Raw genomic sequence first — 22481 nt, forward strand, 5'->3', positions numbered from 1 at the left:
CATTCTTATTTCTCAATCGTCACGTTATTCTCGTGATAAGCTGATTTTTGTCGGGCCCATGTGTTAGGTTTGAATTTTCTAATGGTACGAAATTTTGAGCAATTTGTCTAATGTACTAAAACATTATCAGCACATCACATGATATTAGAGATTAATGGAGTGGACCACTTCCATGTAAGTATTGATTTATGTTTAATTAATACTGGCAAGTATAAGTCGATATAAATGCTGAATTGTGATTACTTATTTGTATCAACTAATTTTTAATATAGTCTCTACTTAATTGATATAAATTTTAGATTTAACTCACGTGAATGCAAGAAGAATCATATCCGAATTAAACACTAACAAAACATACCACAAATATGAATTTCTTTTTAAATTTTAAATAACTTATTTATCCAACCTGTACTTACGTGATCAATAACATCTATAATTTTTTCTTTACGAATTATAAATTCCCTATATTATTTGAAGAAAATTGCATAAACTCGTGACGCTTACACTGAACTTACCCCATCGTTGTCATAGTTAGAGGTGGGTTGTAATAGAGAAAACTATAATTAGGGTGGGCCAAGTAACAAAGCAAGGAGTGCGGGTAAACAAACAAAACCGTCATTAGCACAAGAAACAAATGCACTGAATCTAACGTTAACTTTTCCCTAATCCGATTTAGCTTCGACATTTACCCGCTAAACGCAATTTCTCGTGACAATCGGCTGGACTGGTGGATAAGATATTTTGATTTTCCAGTTTTCTTTAAATATTATAAAATAATTAAAAGTTGGACGTCTGACATTTTTTCTTTTTCTTTTTCTTTTTAAATGATTTTTTTACCTCGTCCTCTTTCAACGGATGGACGTATTGTGCAACGGACCTGATAAATGGCGGACTCCACATAAGAATTTAGCCGGATTTAAGGAGTGTGTTGAGGTCCGTGTTCTTAAGCTACATTTGTCACAGCTTGCAACACCGCACCAACATAGGCGGTTTTGTCTCTTGAGAGAAAGAGAGTGTCTGTGTCTGTGTCTGTGTCTGTGTGTGTGTAAGAGGGAGAAAGAGAGAGGGTCTGGGTGTGGGTGAGAAGTGAAAAACAATGGGGAAATCTACCTCTTGCTTCAAAATTATCACATGTGGTAACGATTCAGCGGACAAAGACGATCTCGAAGCCCCTGAGGTATCTGATTGGTTCACAGTTTCTGCATTTTGGTTTTCTTTGACTTTCCATTTTTGGCTTGTTTCCGTTGGTTCAATTTTGTTGGGTTCTGCTGTGCTCTTTTGATTTGCATTTCTTTAATTTGTGATTGTGAGGGCTGAGATTAGATAGTTTTGTTTACTAATGAACCTATGAGATGCTGTGGAGCGTTACTAAGAAACCGCTAATGCTCTGTTTGGAAGCTCAGAAAAGAAAAAAAAGCTGTACTAAAGATAAAAGAGTTTCCTAAACTAAGATCTGACAAAATCTAGGATCTGTATTTAACTGGATTTCTATTCTATACAATCCTAGCGTCGAGTGGACATGCTTATTAGATTAGGAATGGAGATACTTCTAATATGTGATTTTCATATCATGAAATGGTTTATATTTGAAGAGTGTGTAACTTTTGCTTATATGATGTAATTAGGCTAAATGCATTCGTAAATTTTCTGAAACCCATGTAATATGCAAGAACATTTGGTTGATCATAACTGCCATCTGCATTTCCTAATTACTGTCAACTTTTGATCTCATGGTTAGCTGATATATGGTAATAGGCGTAGATTTTTCCCTTGCGATTCATTTAAAATGCTTATTGCATGCACGTAGTTGCTTGTAAGAGCACTTTGTTCTATGTGTGTGCTGTATTGATCAATGTTCTTTCCATTTCATTCTAGAGCAAGGGTTCAAGTGACAAACGTGGATGGAGTTTCCGGAAGAGGTCTGCACGGCATCGAGTGCTAAGCAACACTGTGATCACAGAAACCCCCACTTCTGGACATAAGGAGATCCCAGAATCTGCGACTCTTAATTTCCAACCACCAGCTAGCACTACTGTGCGAGAGAAAATATCTGTAATACATTGCAGTGACGAGAAACCCCAGTTGTTAACTCCTGAGAACCCAAAAGTATCCGAGACCGAAGTGAAAGTATCTGAAACTGAAAATACCGCAGAAGATCAAAGTGCAGTTGAGTGCAAACTGGATGAGTCTGTTGTTATTGTTGTCCAGACTGCTGTCAGAGGATTATTGGTAATTTCTCTTTTGGATAGACATGAATTTTGAGTTTCTAGTTAGTAGCATTCCAGCTAATGTTTTCATTGAATTATTTGCCAGGCTCAGAGAGCATTTCTGGAGCTTAAGAATGTCGTTAAGCTGCAAGCTGCTGTTCGTGGGCATTTGGTCCGTAGGCATGCTGTGGGAACTCTACGATGTGTCCAAGCCCTTGTGAAAATGCAAGCTTTTGTTCGTGCTCGCTGGGCTCGTCAGCTGCATCGAGGTGGGGAGCATGAGAAGGATAACCATAATTCTAAGATCTTGGTAATGCTACTCAACTCAAATTAGTATATTCTGATCTCTAAAGGGTCATTATCCAAATCTATTCTTGCCTTCAGTAATCTTGTTCATAATAGTTTGATGGTAGTTTGTATGGAGGCTAACACCTCTGTCAACGATGGTCAAGCCAATAAGAACAACTCCAAGTAACAGCAGTGCATAATTTGTCTTGTTATGTAATCCAAATGTCTAGGCACCATTTGAGATGGAGATAGCCTTTCTCTCAAATCTCATGTTGTATTCAACTTTTGAAGGAAAGATCATGGTTAGTTAATCACTTTGAGATGCTACTGTATTGTACCCAATTCATACGTCCAGGCACCATTTGAGATAGATATAGCCTTCTCCCAGATCAAATGTTGTATTCACCTTCTCAAAGAAAGTCATAACTGGTTATGTGAACTACAAGAAAAGCTCAGCTCATTATATAATGAAGCATTGTTTTAAAAGTTCTTTGGCATTGGGAGGTTAGTTTAATCGCATTTGAATGTTAAAGTTTTGCCTTGGTGTATGATATTTAACTAGTATTTGCATTGGTTTATTTTTGCAATTGTGTTCATAAACTTAATTTGTTATTGCTATTATCAGTGGTTTTTGTCATAACGGCTGTGGAAATGTTCTTTGAGACAACTTATTAGTGTTGTTACTTGTTCCTGACAAATCTTCCCGAACATTTTTCATGTTTCAGGAGAAGGAAAATTTGGTAGCCAAATCAAATATAACATACACTTCAATTGAAAAGCTACTTAGCAATAGGTTTGCCCGCCAGGTATGCTAGACAACTTTCTGTCCTGTGTTTTGTAACTGCAGTGCAGTTTAATTTATCTTTCATTCGTATATCTGAACTAAACTGATCTTTTTTGAAATTAAAGTTGTTGGAATCATCACCGAAGACCAAACCTATTCATGTCAAGTGCGATTCTTCCAAGCCCGATTCTTCTTGGAAATGGCTGGAGAGGTGGTCATCAGTCTCATCAGTTGATACTCCAGAGTCAAAAAAAGTAGTGCCAGAAATAGAACAACAGGAAAGAGAAAAGGAAGAAAATTCTGAGTCCCCTCTGGAATCTAAAATTCAAGATGATGTTCTTTGTGAGATATCAGACTCAAAGTCTAGCATCAACGAATCGATTTTGCCATCCGAAAGTGAAGAGAATCTGATTGTCTACGATGCCGACAACTTGAACTTTCAGGCAAACCATTCTACCTCTTATTCTGTACGAGGTAATATTGAGCAGCCTCAGGTGGAGAACACCAGTACATCTGATGTGAAAGAGATCTCAGGAGAGATAAGTTTTCTCCCAAATCAAAGTATGCAACCAGATGCAGATTCTCAAATGGAGCTCAAGTCTTTATCTGGGAAGCCTGGAATAGAATTTGAACAACCTAAACGTTCTATGAAAAGATTAGCCTCAGAACAACTAGAAACTGAAGGGAAGAAATCTGTATGTGGATCCAGGAAGGTGAGTAATCCTGCATTTGTTGCTGCTCAGTCGAAATTTGAAGTGCTGAGTACAACAACCAATTCAGGTAGATCGATCAGTCCATCCCATCAAGATGATGCTGCAGTTGAATTACAGAGGGACGCATTCTCAGCTGGGGTGGATACTGAAGTCAAGGCAAAGGAACTCAGCGTGGCAGAAAATCCAGTCATCCATGGATCAAAGGTTCAAGTTGGTGGATCTGAGTGTGGCACTGAAATCTCTATTTCTTCCACTCTTGATTCACCTGATAGATCTGATGTTGGAGCTATGGAGCATGAACATGAAGCCAAAGTTTCAGTTGGTGGGATTTGCAATCCTAACACTGATGTAGATGTCCAAGCCAGAGATGTACCCGCAATCCCATGCTCCAACTTATCTGACCCTGTCTTGGATCAGCCAGAAGAACTTGATGTTGTTAATGGTGAGCCCATAAATTCTGTGGTTGCTATGGAGTCCCCAAAAATAGAGTCTGAGCCAGAGAGGACGTCTGATCTGCAGAGAGAACAGGACACTGATGCTGGTATTCAGGCATATGGGTCATCCCCAGAAGCTTCTCCAAGAAGTCATTTAACTGTCCCAGAATCCCAAGGGACACCTTCTAGTCTGATATCAGTGAAAGCTAAAAGGAGTAAAGCTGATAAGAGTGGCTCCAACCTAAAACGTAGGTCTGTGTCTGCAGGAAAGAAATCTCCCTCTAATCCAAATCATGATTCAGGATCAAGTAAAGATCAGAAAAATGGGAAGAGACGGAATTCATTTGGTTCAGCAAGACCTGTGGAACACGGTGATCAAGAACCAAGAGATAGCAGCAGTAATAGTTCTATCCCACATTTCATGCAAGCGACAGAATCTGCTAAAGCAAAGCTTCAAGCAAATACCTCCCCTAGATCAAGTCCAGATGTGCAAGACAGAGACGTTTACATCAAGAAACGACATTCCTTACCTGGAGCAAATGGAAGGCAGGGGTCTCCACGCATCCAGCGGTCAATGTCTCAAGCACAGCAGGGTGCAAAGGGAAATGGTATGCATGCTTTTCCTATGATAACAGTTTGTGCATCCTTAGCGTGCCTATTTTCTGTCAACAAAATTGTCCGTAACATATAGAATTACTTTTGTCAGAGTAGTTGGCAATAATTCCATATTAGGTAAGGTCTTTTGCACTCTAACATGATTTCTTACCTTGAGTTCTGTTTCTTTCAGAGAGAAAATGGAACAGGTGAAGAGTTGAAGTAATCAGACATCTCAAAGACAACGGTGGCAGATGACCAGTTCTTAACAGGAAATTTGGAGTCTGTTGATTACACGACTGGTAGCTACTTAAAGATTGTAACTAGCTTTTTTCCACTTCGATAGCAGCTTAGTTAACCCACTCTAGTTATTGGGGTTTTTTTTTCCTTTCTATAAATATAAGAAAGTGAGTGACTTTTTCATGTACATTTTTTTTTCGCTGCTATAATTGTTTTCTGTAACTTCTTCCAAATGGTATAATCTCCGTGTGATATTATTTGGGTCTAGTACAGATGCTTTGGCTTGGTTATCCAAAGTTTGAGGCAAGTATAAGGTAAAAGCTTTTGAAAGCTTTTTGCCAGGTGTGGTGTTATTGTAATAAAACTGAATTTTCTTTATTTCTTTGATTGCATTATTTCGTAATATTATTACGATTTTCCAAATCCATTTCTACAGAATTTCCATAGGCATATCCTAGGTGGAATAGAGAGATATTTTTAACGTCATGGAACCGTTAACTCAATAACAGTCTATCAAACTCATTGTAGAATTTTTTCAAAAGTAAATCGATTAAATCTATTGAATTGAGGTTACAAAAGTCAATAAGATTTTGTGAACTATGTAAGAACAAAAAACTTTACCAAGACCTATGAATTTCCTCATCCCACCCGATTTAATTGTTCTCCCAGAAATTTAATTTTACCCCCCTAATTGCTGCTGCTGGCTGGTCGACCATTATGAAAATTATATTTGTTGGGGACCTGAGGATTGCATTTGCTTGAGAGAGCACAACTGTAAAGAAGCACTTGATGATACGATAGGGGTAGCTCCACTCGCCATCATCATTTAGCAGAGAGTAATCCAATGCGATCCAATTCTACTTTATAATCAAATCCAATTTAATTTTCAGTAAGAGAACACAAAGATTGATGAGAGTTAGAAGAATTTGCAATCATTCACCACCTAGTTTATGCCTGCCTATATGAACAAACACATGTGTAAATTCTTCTAACTCTAATCAATCTTTGTGTTATGAAATTTGGATTGGGACCGTTTTGGGCCGAGCTGGCTTCCCTTGTTTCTTTTAGTTTCCGTCGTGCGGGGCGGGCTCTGCTTCTCCTTGTCATACAAGTACAACACCAACACTGCAACTGCAAAGCATCATTCTCGTACTCAAAAGGCTGTGGTCAAAAAATCTTAGCCCACCCGAAACCTAGTTTAAAAGAAGATATGAAAAACCCCACTTCGCATTATCAGCGCGTGAGAGGCATGTTCGCAACAGACAGAAATATCCGTAACTTCACGCGCTCATTTAAACAACAAAAACCGAAAGGTGGAAAAATAACCAAATAAAATAAAAATAAAATTAGGATAATAAAAGGAGAGATATATAGGAAAACGGCGAAGCCCAACACCAGAGGGATTATAGGGTTTCATTTTGATTACTTTGTGGCATCGTAGAGATTGCGATCAGCGTTCGCGAACACAGAGTCGCTGCAATTGGGATCTAGTCGTAAAACCTGCAAATTAGGTTACGTTGGGTTAGGCTAGGGTTAAGTCATAAAAGGGCTTTGGGGCTGTGAACCACACAGTAAGACTAGGGTTTCGAATCTGAGAGCAGTAGGGGTTTACCTTTTGATCGGACCCAAATTGGTTGCTCAATTTGAACCCGTAACTAATACTGGGAATCGAAGCAGGAAAAGAAGGTTTCTTGGTATTTTATTTAATATGCGGGGATCGCACAAACTCAAAAGGGTTTCTTGGGCTTCAGATGTTAATCTTTGTCAGGTAAAAATTGCATTCAGTGACCAAATCTAATAATCCATTCAGTAGTTTGTGTTTGCTAAATGGAAAATGAACCCAACAAATCATCTATGTGAACTGAACTTCCAAAAATCGTGCCTTTTTGTTTTATATGTATTTATATTAATTGGTTTGCTATGATGTATTCTTCCCTTTTCCCCACTTTGGTTTATCATGTTACTCTGAAGCATAGATTTGAATTTATGATATGGGTCTGGCCTCTGATTTGAGGCTTTTCTGGAACACATTGCATCATTTCAAATGGTCCAGTCTATACTTTCTTTCATTTGAAATTGTTCAGTCTATGCTCTCAATGTCATAAGACAAAGAAATATAAAAAAGGAAAGCCTTTTCTGAAATACTAGAACTGGAACTGGTAATGATATGCAAACTACAAATTTTGAATGAATTGTTCTAGTGGTCTTTGTTCCTTGAAGCAATTATTTTTGTGTTCAGTAACCAATCAATATGAAGTAAAATAGATTAATGTTCGAATATGTAGCCTTTGTAACTCATGTAGTCCCATTTATCATTAAGAGTTAGTATATGCTTATTTTTTAAGCTTATAAATATATTCATAAAAAGGAGAACTTGAGGTGATGAAACAAGGTTAGCCCTTTTCACTTAATCTCCTTTCCATCCTTCCATAAAGCTTATTGTCTTAAATTTGGGGTTGTGTCGATGAATTAATCAATTGGCACAGTGCTAAAACGAATTGGATCACTTAACATATCTTTAGAGGAAGAATGAACATTGATCTTAGTCACTAGATTATTGCAGCTATCAATCATTCTTTGAGAAAAAAGTGACTTAAAGGTTTGAAATTTTAGCAACTCTTGAAGAAGAATCTAACTATACGTGAGGTTGGATACAAATGCATTCTTATCTGCAAAATAACAGCAGTGGAACTATTTCTGAAGACTTCTTGAAGATAGTGGCCCTTTCTCCAATATAAAAAGAAGTGAATATGAAATGAGGATTAAAATCAATATACATGAATGCAAAAATCATACCATATAATAGCATATGATTTGTAGTTTCATAATGTTGGAGCTTAATGGCATGAAGGTTATCGTAAACCTGGTCATGGTGTGTACTTTTTTGCTGTACTTTGTTCTTTAATAGCCTTATTGATTCTATGGTTTAGTTTTTATTGGAAGTGGCATTAACCTGATTTTCTTGTGGGTATACCCGATGTCATACTTTTTGTCAAGCTCTTTGTGATTGGAATGCATTAAAATACTGTGAACACTTCTGCAGTTCTCTTTCTGAATTATTTGCCTTGGTAGTCTGTGCTGTAGTCGTGTCCGTTAATGGATAATAGTCTTGGTGTCATAAAATTTACTTTTTATTTGGTGTTTTCTAGTTAGTTTTATGTTTTTTTTACGTTGCTGTTAAAATGCTTGCGACTGTCATAATTTAGAAAAGGATCTTGTGTTTGGGAAAGGTTGAATCATTAGGTTATTTATGTTTAAAGTTTCTTTGGTTCTATTCTTACAAAAGTTTAATGTGCCTTTGCATCAGCATGGAGTTAAACAACTCAGAAGTGCGTGCTTTGTTATCTTTTTCCTTCTAAAGTTGCTTCTTTTCTTTTTGTTTGAAGAGGAGAATAAGCCCAAGACTTGAGCCACTTCCAACGTGGGAGGGCCAAATCATAAGGATTACTTCCACATTCTCTGCTGCGACAAGCAAAATTTCCAAAGCAAAACGTCGTTGGGGTCTTGGTTGGCCATCCATTTAGTATGAATATCACCTCCTAGATTGTGTGATATGCATGCATCTGTAACCTTGAGAGGATACAAGTTTTTGTGTACAGCCCTTAGTTATGTGATGTTGTAATTGAGAGGTGCAGGGTCTGGCTTGAGACTTAAAAAGAAATAGCTTGGACATAGGATATAATCTTCAGCATTGCCAATATGCAAAAAAGAGTCTCAAAAACCTGGTTTGAAAAGTGTCAATCCTCTCTCAGCATGTCCATTTCTCTTTTTCCTTAACTGGATCACCATCTAATATTTACCTGGTGGAAGAGACCTCTAGCTCATCTACTATTGTATATATATATATATATGGAGGGGAGGTTTTCAAAAGTAGTCTGGTGTGAGCCCTATGCTTGGCCATGGAAGATCTGCATTATGTTGGCAAGGAACTGGGCGTGCACATTTTTGTTTTTGGTTTCTGTTCAGAGAGACTAAATGTCATGAGAGAAATCAAGATGCAATGAACTGTCTTCCTTAGAAAGGATGGGGATCTAAACCAATTGTCTTTAGATTGGGACGAAAAGATTGCTTGTTGCTCTCTTTTCCCTTTTTTCCTTTTTGTCTTTTTGGGAAATTGGGGTTGGGGGTTCAACCTTCAAGTAAATGATTTAGTCAAACATCACTCACGAACCATCAAACTACATTCAGAGAGGATCCCTGTCTCATTAACACAGCATTAACAATTTCTATTTGAAACTATCTAGATGGTTACTTTGACCTGTTCAACAGAGGGGCTTATGGCAATGTGTCTTCCACTTCTTTACTGCTAAGTTGTTGTTTGATTGTTTGGTGAACTTTCTTATATTAGAGTGCGTCAAAATTTGTTGGCCTTCTCTTGTTTCCTAAATCTGAAATGGAGTGCGTATATCATTGGCCTAATATTAGTTTTGCAAAATTTTCCATCCTAAATCTGTGTTTGTTGAAATATATAAGATGGGAATGGGAGTAAGGAATGCACTGATCTGCACTCATGTTATTAGTCGATTTTCTCTGATATTTAAGATTTTAGTGCTATTATAACTTTAAAATAAATGAGACATTAGGCAAAAGATTTCTGAAGTTTCCCTGTGTATATATGCTCAGTATTCAGAAGGAGTTTGTAAAAAATGATGATCAAGTATGATGATATGTCACTATCAGCGTAAATGGTTATTGTACTGATGCTTCTCTGTTAAACAGGTTAAGCTGTTTCTGTTGGAGGAATCTCCTTCACAAGTTGGGTTGAGTGCTCAGGATCACCTCCAAGCAAAGGCATCGTGGTTGTCACATTCATCTGGCACAGGCTCGGATGACATTCTGCCCCCTGGATTTGAGGGAGCGTATTCGGCAAATCAGCTGCAGATTAACGTGTCTCAAATTCCCTTAATCAAATGGAGATGCCCTCCTAGGGTAAATTAATCTATTGGTTTAGATTTTAATCTTGACTAATTTACATTGGGCAGAACTTATGGCATTGAAGATTCAGTTTGAAATTTTGTTTTCAATAATACTAAATTTTCACAGGTTGTGCTGAACTTCACTTGGCAAGTGGTTTGTGGGGAAGAAAGCAAAGAGGTGGAGATTCAAAATCAGAGAGAGATAAGAGTACTGGAAGCAGTTTATCCACGCCCATCTGCCATTCCTCTAAAGTTCGACACTTACTTTGCTTTCTACAACTTTGCTCATGGGTTTCACCCACTCCTGAACTGAACAATTTTACTTTTTTCTCCATACAGCCCCTCTGTTTTGGCAGATGGTGAAGACTCTGGTCATAATGACGTGCAACCTCCTGTGATACCTATCACTTCCATTGAAGATGAAGATGTAGGAGGCGACACATCATCTGCATCCATGGCACCGTTTAACATTCACACAAGCTCACAGTCCTTTCTATCGGTTCAGGGAATTGCAGCTCCATCTCAGAGCATTGTACCTAACAATAGAAGCCACCCTACTTCAAATAAGCCAGTAGCTGGAATTCCTGTTGGTGTAGAACCGGATGTTGTAGCTGCTGCCTCTGCCGCCTTTGGTGCAATTGTGAATAGCAATGAGCATGGAAATATGATTGACCATGAATTGCTCATTAAGATTCTGAGCAACCCAAAAATGATTGAGAAATTGGTTAAAGATCCACAGCCAATGACAAGGCCACCTCAAATGTCCATAGCAGATCCACCTCCTGTTCACATTAACCGAACAGAAAGCAGCAGCACACCTTCATCTACTGCTCTATCAAGCGGACATTTCTACCCTCAACCAAATGTTGCTGGAATGGGACATTTTCCTGATGCACGACCACCTCCCCTTGCAGCAATTTCAGTTCCTCCACCAGCAAAGGACATCAACTATTATAAAAGCTTGATTCAGCAACATGGAGGAGACAGGCATGACAGCTTTCCACCATTTGGTAACCGTCATAGCGACCATTCAGCTATAAACCAGGAATCCAATAATGGCTACAAATCAAGAGATTCAAAACCTAAGATAATGAAGCCATGCATATACTTCAATAGTTCGAGGGGATGCCGCCATGGAGCAAATTGTGCATACCAGCATGATGCGTCGTTCCAGCCTCGGGGTAGTAGTAGTGCACCGGAGGTGCACAGTACAAAGAGAATGAAAATGGATAGGGAGATTAGCAGTTAACGTAGCTCCTTCCTGTATGTACATTTTTCAAATGGAGAGCCCTTTCTGTGTGGCTCAAAATTCTCTCTGAGCTTGGTTTTGTCAAAATTTGTTTAATTTTGTTGTTATATTTACTCATCCTGATCTTGGAGCATAAAGAGTTTCTTCTGAGTGGAAGCCTACATCATGTCATAATCAATTGCGGCAACTTCTTTCTTCATATTGCGTTCCTATATCGAAATGGTTATATTTTTACGCCTGCCTTTTGATTTCGTTTTATAATACTATTTATATTCTTCTCTCCTTTTTTAGGCCCACTTTCTCTATAAGTCTATATACGTAACTTTACCATATTTTTATACCGGAAAATGCTAGGTTTAATACGATTTTATATCACATTCTCTAATACAGGTTCCATTGTATTGATGGACTTCACCTCTCTAATCAAGGTATTTTTATACTGAAAAATGCTAGGTTTAATTTAATTTTATATCACATTCTCTAATAAAGGTGGGTTCCACTGTATTGGTGGACTCCACCTCTTTAATAAAGATAATAACACAATGTGATAAGCAATCATTTTCCATATACATGAGCACCACAAACGAATTCTATTTTTTATGATATGTTGTTGAACAATACTTTGATTCGAGTCTCGGCTGACCTCGCTTGACTCGGACGAGTCAACCACGTGATGGATAATCTGTTTGGGTTGGGCGCACCCCCAAATTGAGCCAAACGGATCTATTTATTTATGGTCCGCCCAAATTACTAATACTGAGCCCAGACTCTTGCTCAAGGCTTTAAGCCTCAAAATTAGAGCATCAGACCCTTACTCGTCTTCAACCTCAGTATCGAAACCTGTACTGAGTTAGAGCGTCTCTTTCAGCCTAAAAAACAAACACAATGTTGAAGTTCCTGTCGAGAGTGAGGATCGAGTTTAATGCCTTGGACCCGCGTACGGCGTCGTGTCTGGAGTTCTTGGCACAGTGCAACGCCCGCAAGGCCAAGGAGTCCAACCCCTCCTGCGCCGTCCAAGTCAAGCGCCGAACCGACGACGAGCCTCCCAAGATCACCGTCACCTTCGTCAACGGCGTCGAGGAGGTCTTCGACGCCACCGCCACTCCCGCCCAGGACATCAGGAACATGATCCTTGAAAAGGGTCAGAGCCTCGAGACCGAGCAGATGTTCCGCGACGCCGGCGAGCCCTGGCCCGTCATCATCCCCGCAGAGGAGCTCCACCAACCCGCCCCTGGTACCAAGGTGCGTAAAGGTTTTACATTTCTGTGATCTTTTTTGCCTTCGCTGGGTCTTTTTGGGGTGAATCGTCAGAGCGGCATTTCGTCGAGCATCTAACATGCAATGAATAAAAGGTGGTTGGATCCGATTTTATTGTTTTTCAGTACTTACTGGCACTGTTGAAACTTTCAGTCATACAATTTGTTATTGGTGTAATCACCATTGTTGCTATTGCTATATATTCATAATGATTTGTTCTAATCGAAATCCCCATGTCTGTCAAAATTTATGGCCATAGAATGTTTTGAAGATATCTTAAATTGTTTTGTTCATATCCTCTTGCTCTTTCTGGTTAAGGCATAGAAGGATTTATTTGTTAATATTGTTTTTCTCACGTTGCCAATGTGTCGTTTCTTTCAGCCGAGGAAAGCAGAAGAGAAAAATCAGTAACCTGCTGTCGTTTGATCAAACATATTACTGGGGAGCGCTGCTTATATATTCATTCAGGTCTGTTAGACTTCCATTCGGTGTTTCATTTGGGAAAAAAGAGAATTCTTGTATTGGAGTTGCAATTTAGACAACTCTGTCTTCTTGTGTTTTTGCTTCACTGTAGAAGCTTTTGATATGAATGATTAGTTGATGTTGAATACTCGGAGTATGAATTGTGGTGGAAGCTCTGATTGGTTCTTGCAGTCGTTATAACATCAACTAAAATAATTTCTTGTTTAATCTATCCAGCTCATGCATACAACCATAGACTGGATGGAATAAACTGTGATAGAAGCAGCAACCATATGTAAAGTGTAAATTTGTTTTTCGATAAAACAGCATTAACCAAAAGTATATCAAGGCGAATTTATGTAGCTATCTTTTACATCATCGCCTACATGCAAATCAACATATATCCCCACTGATGACTGAGATGAACCTATTTCAAGTCTCGGTCAGATGATCCTTTATGAGTTTATTTACACCCATCATTCAGAAATACAGAGATATAGATGACATTTCCCCACAACTGACTTCTTTCTTCTAAATACAATCACAAGTAGACCAGCAAGGGAGCAAAATGCAAAATTACAGCATAACATATGCAGTCTATTCAGCGATCTTCCCGTCGAACTGCATTAGGGTCTGAGACCATGTCCATCATCATCTTCTCCGGTGAATCCTCCCAATTTGCAAATGTTTTCAAGTCAACCTATGAGGACAAGGGGCACACCCAAAAAAAAAACATTATTAACTTCAAGATGCAAATATTGCCCTTGTCTGATGTAAGATGGATTACCTTTCGTCTTTGATCAGTGAAAAGTTGTTCCCTCTTCTTATATGAATCTTGCACATCCTTGGCGCTTCTCCCACCAAGCCCCCAAACTTCAACTTCTGAAATCAAAGCTTCAACAGGTAGGAAGCCCTGATTGCACCAATTTACGCTCAATTATTATTACATTAAATTCACCCAGCATACCCCTTAAGTCCATACTTTTTCTTTTTCTTTTATAAAAATTGCAGTTAATAACTTTCAACTGCTTGCAACATAACTTTTATACCTGATCAGGAAAGAGGGAGCCAGGTTGATACGTTTTGTCAGCTGCATGGTGGCGGATGGTAACTTTGGAAAAATCTTCATCAATAAAAATTCTTTCATTTCCCATACTTCCGCCAAATCCTATCCCCACAGGCTTTGGTTTCGGCTCATATGCCCTACCAGTGGGATGCAGATGGCTGTACACAAAGTTCTTTTCCTTTCCTGTCAATGATCATAGTTCATATGCGGTTAGTTTCAGAGACATCTAGTCAGCAATTTTGAGAAAGGAAAATATTCAGAGTATCTCTCCTTCCATTTTTCCTCTACGTTACATACCAGTAGGTGGATACACATGAAAGACGGGACTTATAGCATATAGATTTCCCGAACTTCCATAAAAGAGATCCTTATTTTCAAAACCCTGATTTGTGAGTGCACCTACAGTCCATTTTCTCTCATTGGCTCTACTATCACTGGCATCTCCTGAAGTTGCAGAAAACAGCATAAGCAGTGGCCCTTGGTAACCTTCAATGTTAGACCAGAATCTATTCAACCCTCTGCCATGAAGAGATGACCTGCAAATTAGTATGCAATGAAACACATCAGACAAATAATAAAGAACTGCTGACAAAATTTAAGCCTCGATCCTACTGGAATTTGTCATCAAATAACAGTAAGGGTGCAATGGAAGAAAAACTAGGTATGTGGGAAAGATTAATGTAAAACATTTCCATAAACATAACACGTCAACTAACTACCTTATCATCATTTACTGGACTCCAAGACCGATAAAATAAATATTTCAGGATATTATGCTTATATATATTGGTATTGAGGTAATATTCATGAAAGTACTAAAATTTAATAATACCAGAACAGAGACGAGTGACATGGAATGCGATTGCGCAGGAAAGAATTCAAACAACACGAGATCAAGGGGATAAAATGACACACCTGTAAAGTAGGTTCTTGTCTATTCCATCAGTCTCGCTGGGAAAGCATACTTTTGATATCTCTTCACTTATTGTGCCTCTCAATGTAAGGGAAATCGCCCATGCCATTCCACTAGACAAAAGATGAGAACTGTATGCCATGGTTGAAGAATTCTCTACCACTGATGAAGTTGAGCATTCTAGTCCATCCTGCCATCAAAATCCGTTTCATTCTGGTAATATAAATTTCCAAGTACAAAAATAACTTGAGTGATCTAAAAAAGCAACTCGTTCTATAAGCAAGTGCCTCAATACATAAAAGGTTCTGACTGAGTGCACTTCCCATTATGTCTTAACGAGTCCTTAACCCATAAGCTCAAATACATGATATCGTATTGGCAAGGCAACAAGATAATGAAATATAAGAGAAATGGAAACATGAAGGCTTATGATTTTGTTCAATTGAAAAGATGTTAGATACCTTGTGAGAAACACAGTTTTTGAGAATTGCATACACAAACTGTGAAAAGCAATCTGAGAGACTAGGCACTGTTCTCACAACCCAAGAAAGAAACTTCCCCACAGGAAGTTCAACTTCCAAACCCGAAAGCTGGCAATCCCACACATTCAAGCCACTGCCAACGTCAGCGCATGAAACAATAGCCGACAAAACAATCTGATTAATATCCGGCAGAGGTAAATCTGTTTTCTCTTTGGAAATTTTCGAAGTCCTAGAATTCCAGGAAATGGCCCAACACATCCAAAGAAGCATAAGCACGTCCACGGGCTTAAGCGACCCGGTTATCTTACACTCAACATCATCAGATTCAAATTCCAAGTTCGAAGGCGAACACGCCTTTTGAAGTGTCATAGCAAACACTCTGAGCAATATATTAAGCGACATAGACGCAGACATTCTTGCACAGCACTTATTATAGCCTCTAACGAACTCAACCCAGCTCACTCCGCCTTTCTCCGAGATGAAAATCAGGTCCAAAATTGACGAACCAAGATGATCCAACAGCATCGGAAAAGAATCAGGCACTGTAAGAGCTTCACATACTGGGTTCTTGTAAGTTAAAGAGAAGCATTGCTGAAAATTTGAAACGCAAAAGCTTCAATTTCTGGTTTATAGAGGCAAAGAATGAAAATTGAATTCGCGGAGTTGAGTTGGCATTTTGAATGTACCTGAAGAGAGTTGAGGGGAATTGCATTAGAATCAGGATCGGCGAGGCTGGAGAAAGATTTCTGAAGCATAGAAAGAGCTCCAGTGGAGGCTGCTAGGGCTTCCGCCTCTCGTTGTTCGATCGAAACTTTCTGCTCCGTCGAAGTTGATGCACCCATTTTCGCTGGATTTTCTCCGCAACCGGTTCTTTTCTCTTCTCAAGATATTGCGCCAACTTACCGACCTATCTGCTGCGTTTCTTTAGTTAGAACGATCTCACAATACGGTGTCGTTTTATGCCACTGAGGAAACCGCCACGTGGCAGGAGTGATGCTTAAATCATGCCACGTTTCGGGTAACGGTTATTGACTGGATGTTAAGCGCATTTCCAAATCCAGCAACCCGACCTTTTTTCAATTCGGGTCCAAGATACAGATACGTTATACATAGAAGAAACTAGTGGAGTGGAGAGCAGACTGAACACCGCTCAAGCTCAGGGGTTGCAATCTGATTAGGGTTTTGCTGCAAGCACTCGACGAGTTAAGCTGAGATTTTCATCACCGAATCCAATGGCACCACCTCCAGGCCCTTACTCTGGCACCAGCACCCTCGCCTTGGTACACTCCTTTCCTTTCCCGCTCATCTCTTCTGCGGTGGAATGTGATCGTAAAGTTTCTTTCTTTAAATTTTGAATGTTTGATAGGTTGCTCGTGCATCGGCCTTCACTTTCGGTCTGGTTTATGGAAGCGTGAAGCTCAGGGTTCTCAAGGTGCTTCCTGATCTCCTTCGATTTGACTTGTTCTTATTTCATACTTATATTTGCTAAAAATTACGGATGATAATTATAGTTCGAACTGATTGGCGATCCTGTTTGCGCGTCTGCTTATTCATTCTTTTTAGCAATACAATGCTATGGGATTTAAAAATGATTCAACTTTTGTGTACAGATTTGCATACAGAGCATTTTGTCCCAAACCCATGTTTTCTTGTTGAAAGCAATCTTTGTTCCCTTAGTCATTTCAACTTGTCTATTGTTTCTGTGGTTCTGTTACTGATATATATTATAATATATATGTGGTGTGGTTATTCTTACTGATTACATGCCATGTGATTAAAACCAAGTCCCTCATTCGCAGATTTAATTTTATATGCTTCAGTTTGGTTGTTCTTGTTTGATTTTGAGGCCTTTTCATGTGAGTAGATTTATAGGCAGCACTGCATTTGATCTTATGGCCCTTTAATTGCTTTTGCAAAGTAAAATAAGGTGGTGGTTGAGAACTGACGATTGCTAATATGCCTCTGTTGCATAAATCAGTCTGTTTCATAGTAATTAGGTCCCGAGGCCTGAGTGGGGTCTTTGAAACTACTTTCAGGATTTCAAATGTGCTTTTGATTTCAACTCCAAAATTTGTAGATTCCAAGGTGCCAATTCAATTCCGAAGTTGCAGATTTTTCTGAAATCTAGGATTTTTAGTTTTGCAGCAGTGTTTTGGAATTTTCAGATACTTTTGAAAGGAGAATCGTTGAACTTTTCCTCTCCTTCATTTGCTTTGCCTTGAGAAAAAAATTAAGAAAGAGAACCTTCACTTGCTTTGGTACATTATACATATTTTTCTTGCATTGTATAGATGTTTATTTACTTTGTTCTTTTGATTATTAGATGAAGGCCAAGTCACATAAGAAAGCTGAAGCCAAGGCTAAACATTGACGGGCAGAAGTCGTTAGCAGGGCAAGATCATTAGAAATTTTTGCCAGAAGAAACGTTTATTTTATGATTAGTTAGTAATATTACATTGACCAACTCCTACCCTTTAGAAGCTTCAACCATAGGCTGAGTGCCAGCCTTTGCGGATTGTTGTTTTGTAGTTGCATAAGTAGTATCCATGAAGAAGCTATGTGTAAGAGTGGTCTTTGCTCCTGTTTCACTCTTTTATTTTTAGTTCAATCGTTGGCATTTTTTGTGTAGTCTTGATTCTTGAAAGCAAATTTTTTATGTTTTATTACTTTTGTACCATAATCTCTTCTCATCTTTCAGCTCCAAAGGGTATCAAAACAGAAAATTTGGGATTTATAATTTTGGTGGTAGAGCATTTACCTTCGCAACTGCAGCACGAAACGTAAATTTTTGTTTACACTACATTATGCAACTGTAACACGACTTCTTTTACGACAGCAAAAAGGACAGGTTATAAGCACTCGAGATTTTATGTTCGATTTTGTTAAATCATTGGCCAATAGTTTTTTTTATAGGAAATGATATTCTACTTTAATCTAATCTAAACTACGGGGAAGGGGGACTCGAACTCATATGCAGAGTGGGGAGCTTTATCAAGAAGAGGGAGTCAAGGACATCGAGAAGGAAATTGAGTTGGAGACCAAGGAAAAGCGAAACGGAAAGAATAACAACACAAAGAGCGTGAAGAAGACAGGCGTAGAGGTAGGGATAGATATAGGGAAGGAGATAGAGATAGAGATAGAGATAGACACAGAAGAGGTAGAGATAGAGATGGGAAGGAGAGGCGAAGGGAAAGGTATGATAAAGATGAGAGGCGTAGAGATACACCTTATAATGATGATGGTGATGACAGGGGAAGGCATAGATCGATACAATAGGCATAAGAGAGATGGGTATGAAGACGATGGAGATGTTAAGGAAGATGGTGATGATAGGAGAGGTAATAAGGATCGGCGGAATGGCCAGAACCATTCGGATGAGCCCAAATTGTATCAGGTTTATAAGGGCAGGATTTCCAGAGTGATGGACACCGGTTGCTTTGTTCAGTTGAATGATTTAAGAGGGAATGAGAGTCTGGTTCATGTTTCACAGATGGCAACTCGGCGAATTAGTAATGCTAAGGATGTGGTGAAGAGGGATCGGGAAGTTTATGTGAAGGTGATTTCAATTTCAGGTCAGAAGTTGAACCTTTCGATGAGGGATGTTGATCAATATACAGGGAAGGATTTGCTCCCCTTGAAGTATAGCTCAGAGGATGATGCTCTTAGGACGAACCCATCTTTTTCAAAGGATGGACCTGTGACTAGGACTGGTATTTCTGGGATTAGGATTGTGGAAGAGGATGATGTTGGCCCATCACACCGGCCATTGAAGAGAATGAGTTCGCCGGAGAAGTGGGAAGCCAAACAGTTGATTGCCTCGGGTGTTTTGGGTGTTACAGAGTATCCTATGTATGATGAGTAAACGGATGGGATGCTTTATCAAGAAGAGGGAGCTGAGGAAGAGCTTGAGATTCAGCTCAATGAGGATGAGCCAGCCTTTTTAAATGGACAGAGCAGGTATTCTGTTGATATGTCACCTGTGAAAATCTTTAAAAATCCAGAAGGGTCACTGGGTCGTGCAGCTGCACTTCAGTCCACACTCATTAAGGAGCGTAGAGAAGTACGTGAGCAGCAGCAAAGAACCATGTTGGATTCTATCCCAAAGGATCTCAATCGTCCCTCAGAAGATCCAATGCTAGTGAGAGGCATCTTGCACAAGAACTTAGAGGTGTTGGTTTGTCGGCATATGATATGCCTGAGTGGAAGAAGGATACTTTTGGGAAAACCATCAGTTTTGGGCAGAGGTCAAAACTCTCAATCCAGGAACAGAGGCAGAGCTTGCCTATCTACAAGCTGAATAAAGAATTGATTGCGGCGGTGCATGAGAACCAAGTGCTCGTCGTCATTGGTGAGACTGTTTCAGATAAGACAACACAGGTAACGCAGTATCTTGCAAAAGCGGGTAACACGACAATGGGTAAGATTGGTTGTACACAGCCACGTAGGGTGGCTGCCATGTCTGTGGCCAAGAGGGTTGTTGAAGAGTTTGGTTGTCATTTAGGAGAGGAAGTCGGCTATGCAATTCGATTTGAGGATTGCACTGGTCCAGATACTGTCATCAAGTACATGACTGATGGTATGCTTCTTAGGGAGATTTTGATTGACGAGAACCTTTCTCAATATTCTGTGGTCATGCTTGATGAAGCTCATGAGAGGACAATCCACATAGATGTTCTTTTTGGACTGCTGAAGAAGCTTGTGAAGCTGAGACCAGTCCTTCGTTTGATTTTCACATCTGCTACTTTAGATGCGGAGAAGTTCTCTGGTTATTTTTTCAACTGTAACATCTTCACTATCCCTGGGAGAACTTTTCCTGTGGAGATACTCTACACTAAACAGCCCGAAAGTGACTACCTTGATGCATCTCCAATAACTGTTCTACAAATACATTTAACAGAACCTGAAGGTGACATCCTTCTTTTCTTGACTGGACAAGAAGAGATTGATTTTGCATGCCAGTCTCTTTATGAGAGGATGAAAGGTCTTGGTAAAAATGTCCCTGAGTTGATTATCCTACCAGTGTATAGTGCCCTTCCTAGTGAAATGCAGTCAAGGATATTTGATCCTGCCCCACCAGGTAAGAGGAAAGTAGTTGTGTGTGGCTACTAATATTGCTGAGGCATCACTGACCATTGATGGGATATTTTATGTCATTGATCCTGGTTTTGCAAAGCAAAATGTTTATAACCCAAAGCAGGGGCTAGATTCACTGGTCATAACTCCAATTTCCCAAGCATCAGCGAAGCAACGAGCTGGGCGTGCTGGGCATACAGGCCCTGGGAAATGTTACTGCCTCTACACTGAGAGTGCATACCGCTATGAGATGTCCCCTACTTCAATTCCAGAAATCCAGAGGATAAATCTTGGTACTACTACACTTACTATGAAAGCTATGGGGATAAATGATCTCGTCTTTTGATTTTATGGATCCTCCTTCACCCCCAGCACTCATTTCTGCCATGGAGCAATTTTACAGGTTAGGAGCACAGGATGAGGAGGGGCTGCTCGCCAAATTGTACTACTACACTTACGATGAAAGCTATGGGGATAAATGATCTCTTGTCTTTTGATTTTATGGATCCTCCTTCACCCCAAGCACTCATTTCTGCCATGGAGCAATTGTACAGTTTAGGAGCACGGGATGAGGAGGGGCTGCTCACCAAATTAGGTAGGAAAATGGCTGAGTTTCCTCTTGATCCACCCTTATCTAAGATGCTATTGGCCAGTGTGGACCTTGGATGCAGTGATGAGATCTTGACCATCATTGCGATGATTCAGACAGGCAATATTTTTTACAGGCCTAGGGAAAAACAAGCCCAGGCAGATCAGAAGAGAGCCAAGTTTTTCCAGCCAGAGGGAGATCATCTGACTTTACTTGCAGTCTATGAGGCTTGGAAAGCTAAGAATTTTTCAGGGCCATGGTGTTTGGAGAACTTTGTTCAGTCTCAATCCTTGAGGAGGGCACAGGATGTCAGAAAACAGCTTCTCAGCATCATGGACAAGTATGTTCTTCTAATTTATCTTGATGTGTATTCGTTGTTGCATGGATCTTTTTTTCTGGTTTCACATGTGCATGAATGGTTTTAAAAGATGTAGATAGTCCTAGGTTTGCTCATGTGTTGGTACATTGTATTTTTGCAGTAGTCGTGAATTAGGCATGTTTTTTGCTGTCTGTACTTGACAGAAATGCTGAAATGTTGTTCAGGCCTAGTTTGTATTTTAAAATCTAGATATATTTGGTACCTGAGCAGCGAATAGATCATTACAAATTGTCATGTTGATGTTACCTCATACACTGTTTTCAGAGCATTATAGCAGCGCCCTCTTCCAGAGACAACCAGATTGGGTGATCTACCATGAACTGGTTATGACTACAAAGGAGTACATGAGCAAGGTGACGGTCGTCGACCCCAAATGGCTCGTGGAACTGGCACCCAGCTTCTTCAAAGTGGCAGATCCCACCAAGATGAGCAAGTGCAAGGGTCAAGAACGTATTGAACCGCTATATGATAGATACCATGAACCTAACTCTTGGCGTCTTAGTAAGCGACGTGCTTGATGTGTGTCATCTGGTGCTATCAGCATGAACTCGTCTTGGTCTTGTATTGGTTTTTCTGTCTTAATGTAATGTGAATATCTTGTAATTCCTTAAGCTGATTTTTTGACATTGAGGGCGGAGATCCTGTATGGACTATGGTGAAACTTTTGCCAACAATTTTAGCCCAATGGTCGTTAGCTTTTCAAACTTTTGTCTGAGTCGTAAGACTCAAGTTGATCTTCGACTTTTTTGGAGTGATGGGTAATGATATTGGCCTTGTGATATCCGCATCCTTTACCAAGGATCAAATGTAGACTTTTATTATGGTTTAACTCGCT

At 39.5% G+C, this 22481-nt stretch overlaps 5 protein-coding genes and 1 pseudogene across 7 annotated transcripts; 5 read left to right on the forward strand and 1 right to left on the reverse strand.

The window, feature by feature from the left end:
• The first annotated feature begins 850 nt into the window (after positions 1-850).
• Positions 851-5638, forward strand: IQD32 (IQ-domain 32). The gene is made up of 6 exons (XM_008223082.2): positions 851-1177; positions 1876-2229; positions 2314-2517; positions 3221-3301; positions 3405-5034; positions 5214-5638. The coding sequence occupies exons 1-6, from the start codon at positions 1097-1099 to the stop codon at positions 5231-5233; spliced, it is 2370 nt and encodes a 789-aa protein (XP_008221304.2). The 5' UTR covers positions 851-1096; the 3' UTR covers positions 5234-5638.
• A 974-nt stretch (positions 5639-6612) lies between these two features.
• LOC103321280 (Zinc finger C-x8-C-x5-C-x3-H type family protein) lies at positions 6613-11624 on the forward strand. Its single transcript, XM_008223081.3, has 4 exons — positions 6613-7028; positions 9980-10189; positions 10304-10428; positions 10516-11624. The coding sequence occupies exons 1-4, from the start codon at positions 6969-6971 to the stop codon at positions 11423-11425; spliced, it is 1305 nt and encodes a 434-aa protein (XP_008221303.2). The 5' UTR covers positions 6613-6968; the 3' UTR covers positions 11426-11624.
• Positions 11625-12181: 557 nt separating this feature from the next.
• LOC103321279 (uncharacterized) lies at positions 12182-13292 on the forward strand. Its single transcript, XM_008223080.3, has 2 exons — positions 12182-12667; positions 13064-13292. Exons 1-2 carry the CDS (start codon positions 12311-12313, stop codon positions 13091-13093), a joined length of 387 nt encoding a protein of 128 aa, XP_008221302.1. The 5' UTR covers positions 12182-12310; the 3' UTR covers positions 13094-13292.
• A 148-nt stretch (positions 13293-13440) lies between these two features.
• Positions 13441-16508, reverse strand: LOC103321278 (TLD-domain containing nucleolar protein). The gene is made up of 7 exons (XM_008223079.3): positions 16292-16508; positions 15585-16196; positions 15126-15313; positions 14508-14746; positions 14194-14393; positions 13932-14057; positions 13441-13844 (listed from the first exon to the last, which is right to left on the reverse strand). Exons 1-7 carry the CDS (start codon positions 16445-16447, stop codon positions 13746-13748), a joined length of 1620 nt encoding a protein of 539 aa, XP_008221301.2. The 5' UTR covers positions 16448-16508; the 3' UTR covers positions 13441-13745.
• Positions 16509-16647: 139 nt separating this feature from the next.
• LOC103321277 (uncharacterized) lies at positions 16648-18658 on the forward strand. Of its 2 annotated transcripts, none has more exons than XM_089044817.1 (3): positions 16648-16885; positions 16972-17037; positions 18519-18658. In XM_089044817.1, exons 1-3 carry the CDS (start codon positions 16838-16840, stop codon positions 18546-18548), a joined length of 144 nt encoding a protein of 47 aa, XP_088900943.1. In that variant the 5' UTR covers positions 16648-16837; the 3' UTR covers positions 18549-18658. The 2 variants fall into 2 exon arrangements, with proteins under 2 accessions (XP_088900943.1, XP_088900942.1); XM_089044816.1 differs by lacking the exon at positions 18519-18658 and adding an exon at positions 17929-18285 and having other exon boundaries at positions 16672-16885.
• On the forward strand, positions 18577-22350 carry LOC103321391 (putative pre-mRNA-splicing factor ATP-dependent RNA helicase DEAH5; annotated as a pseudogene). Its single transcript, XR_016123730.1, has 3 exons — positions 18577-20971; positions 21121-21607; positions 21911-22350. The product of XR_016123730.1 is annotated as a putative pre-mRNA-splicing factor ATP-dependent RNA helicase DEAH5 (transcript).
• The last annotated feature ends 131 nt before the right edge of the window (positions 22351-22481 follow it).

The sequence above is a fragment of the Prunus mume genome, linkage group LG2 (genome assembly GCF_029339155.1).
Source record: "Prunus mume cultivar Tortuosa linkage group LG2, ASM2933915v1, whole genome shotgun sequence".
Classification (NCBI taxonomy): domain Eukaryota; kingdom Viridiplantae; phylum Streptophyta; class Magnoliopsida; order Rosales; family Rosaceae; genus Prunus; species Prunus mume.

What these genes read in the sequence shown, in the direction of transcription:
- IQD32 (XM_008223082.2), top strand. Translation starts at nt 1,097, where the DNA reads ATGGGGAAATCTACCTCTTGCTTCAAAATTATCACATGTGGTAACGAT. An exon ending in ACGATCTCGAAGCCCCTGAG is followed by an intron (nt 1,178 to 1,875) that starts GTATCTGATTGG and finishes ATTTCATTCTAG; the next exon opens with AGCAAGGGTTCAAGTGACAA. An exon ending in GCAGGGTGCAAAGGGAAATG is followed by an intron (nt 5,035 to 5,213) that starts GTATGCATGCTT and finishes TGTTTCTTTCAG; the next exon opens with AGAGAAAATGGAACAGGTGA.
- LOC103321280 (XM_008223081.3), top strand. Translation starts at nt 6,969, where the DNA reads ATGCGGGGATCGCACAAACTCAAAAGGGTTTCTTGGGCTTCAGATGTT. An exon ending in AATGGAGATGCCCTCCTAGG is followed by an intron (nt 10,190 to 10,303) that starts GTAAATTAATCT and finishes AAATTTTCACAG; the next exon opens with GTTGTGCTGAACTTCACTTG. An exon ending in CCATCTGCCATTCCTCTAAA is followed by an intron (nt 10,429 to 10,515) that starts GTTCGACACTTA and finishes TTCTCCATACAG; the next exon opens with CCCCTCTGTTTTGGCAGATG.
- LOC103321279 (XM_008223080.3), top strand. Translation starts at nt 12,311, where the DNA reads ATGTTGAAGTTCCTGTCGAGAGTGAGGATCGAGTTTAATGCCTTGGAC. An exon ending in AACCCGCCCCTGGTACCAAG is followed by an intron (nt 12,668 to 13,063) that starts GTGCGTAAAGGT and finishes CGTTTCTTTCAG; the next exon opens with CCGAGGAAAGCAGAAGAGAA.
- LOC103321278 (XM_008223079.3), bottom strand. Translation starts at nt 16,447, where the DNA reads ATGGGTGCATCAACTTCGACGGAGCAGAAAGTTTCGATCGAACAACGA. An exon ending in GACAAGAACCTACTTTACAG is followed by an intron (nt 14,747 to 15,125) that starts GTGTGTCATTTT and finishes ACTAATTTGCAG; the next exon opens with GTCATCTCTTCATGGCAGAG. An exon ending in TCACTGATCAAAGACGAAAG is followed by an intron (nt 13,845 to 13,931) that starts GTAATCCATCTT and finishes TTGTCCTCATAG; the next exon opens with GTTGACTTGAAAACATTTGC.
- LOC103321277 (XM_089044816.1), top strand. Translation starts at nt 16,838, where the DNA reads ATGGCACCACCTCCAGGCCCTTACTCTGGCACCAGCACCCTCGCCTTG. An exon ending in GCACCAGCACCCTCGCCTTG is followed by an intron (nt 16,886 to 16,971) that starts GTACACTCCTTT and finishes AATGTTTGATAG; the next exon opens with GTTGCTCGTGCATCGGCCTT. An exon ending in TGAAGCTCAGGGTTCTCAAG is followed by an intron (nt 17,038 to 17,928) that starts GTGCTTCCTGAT and finishes TTTGATTATTAG; the next exon opens with ATGAAGGCCAAGTCACATAA.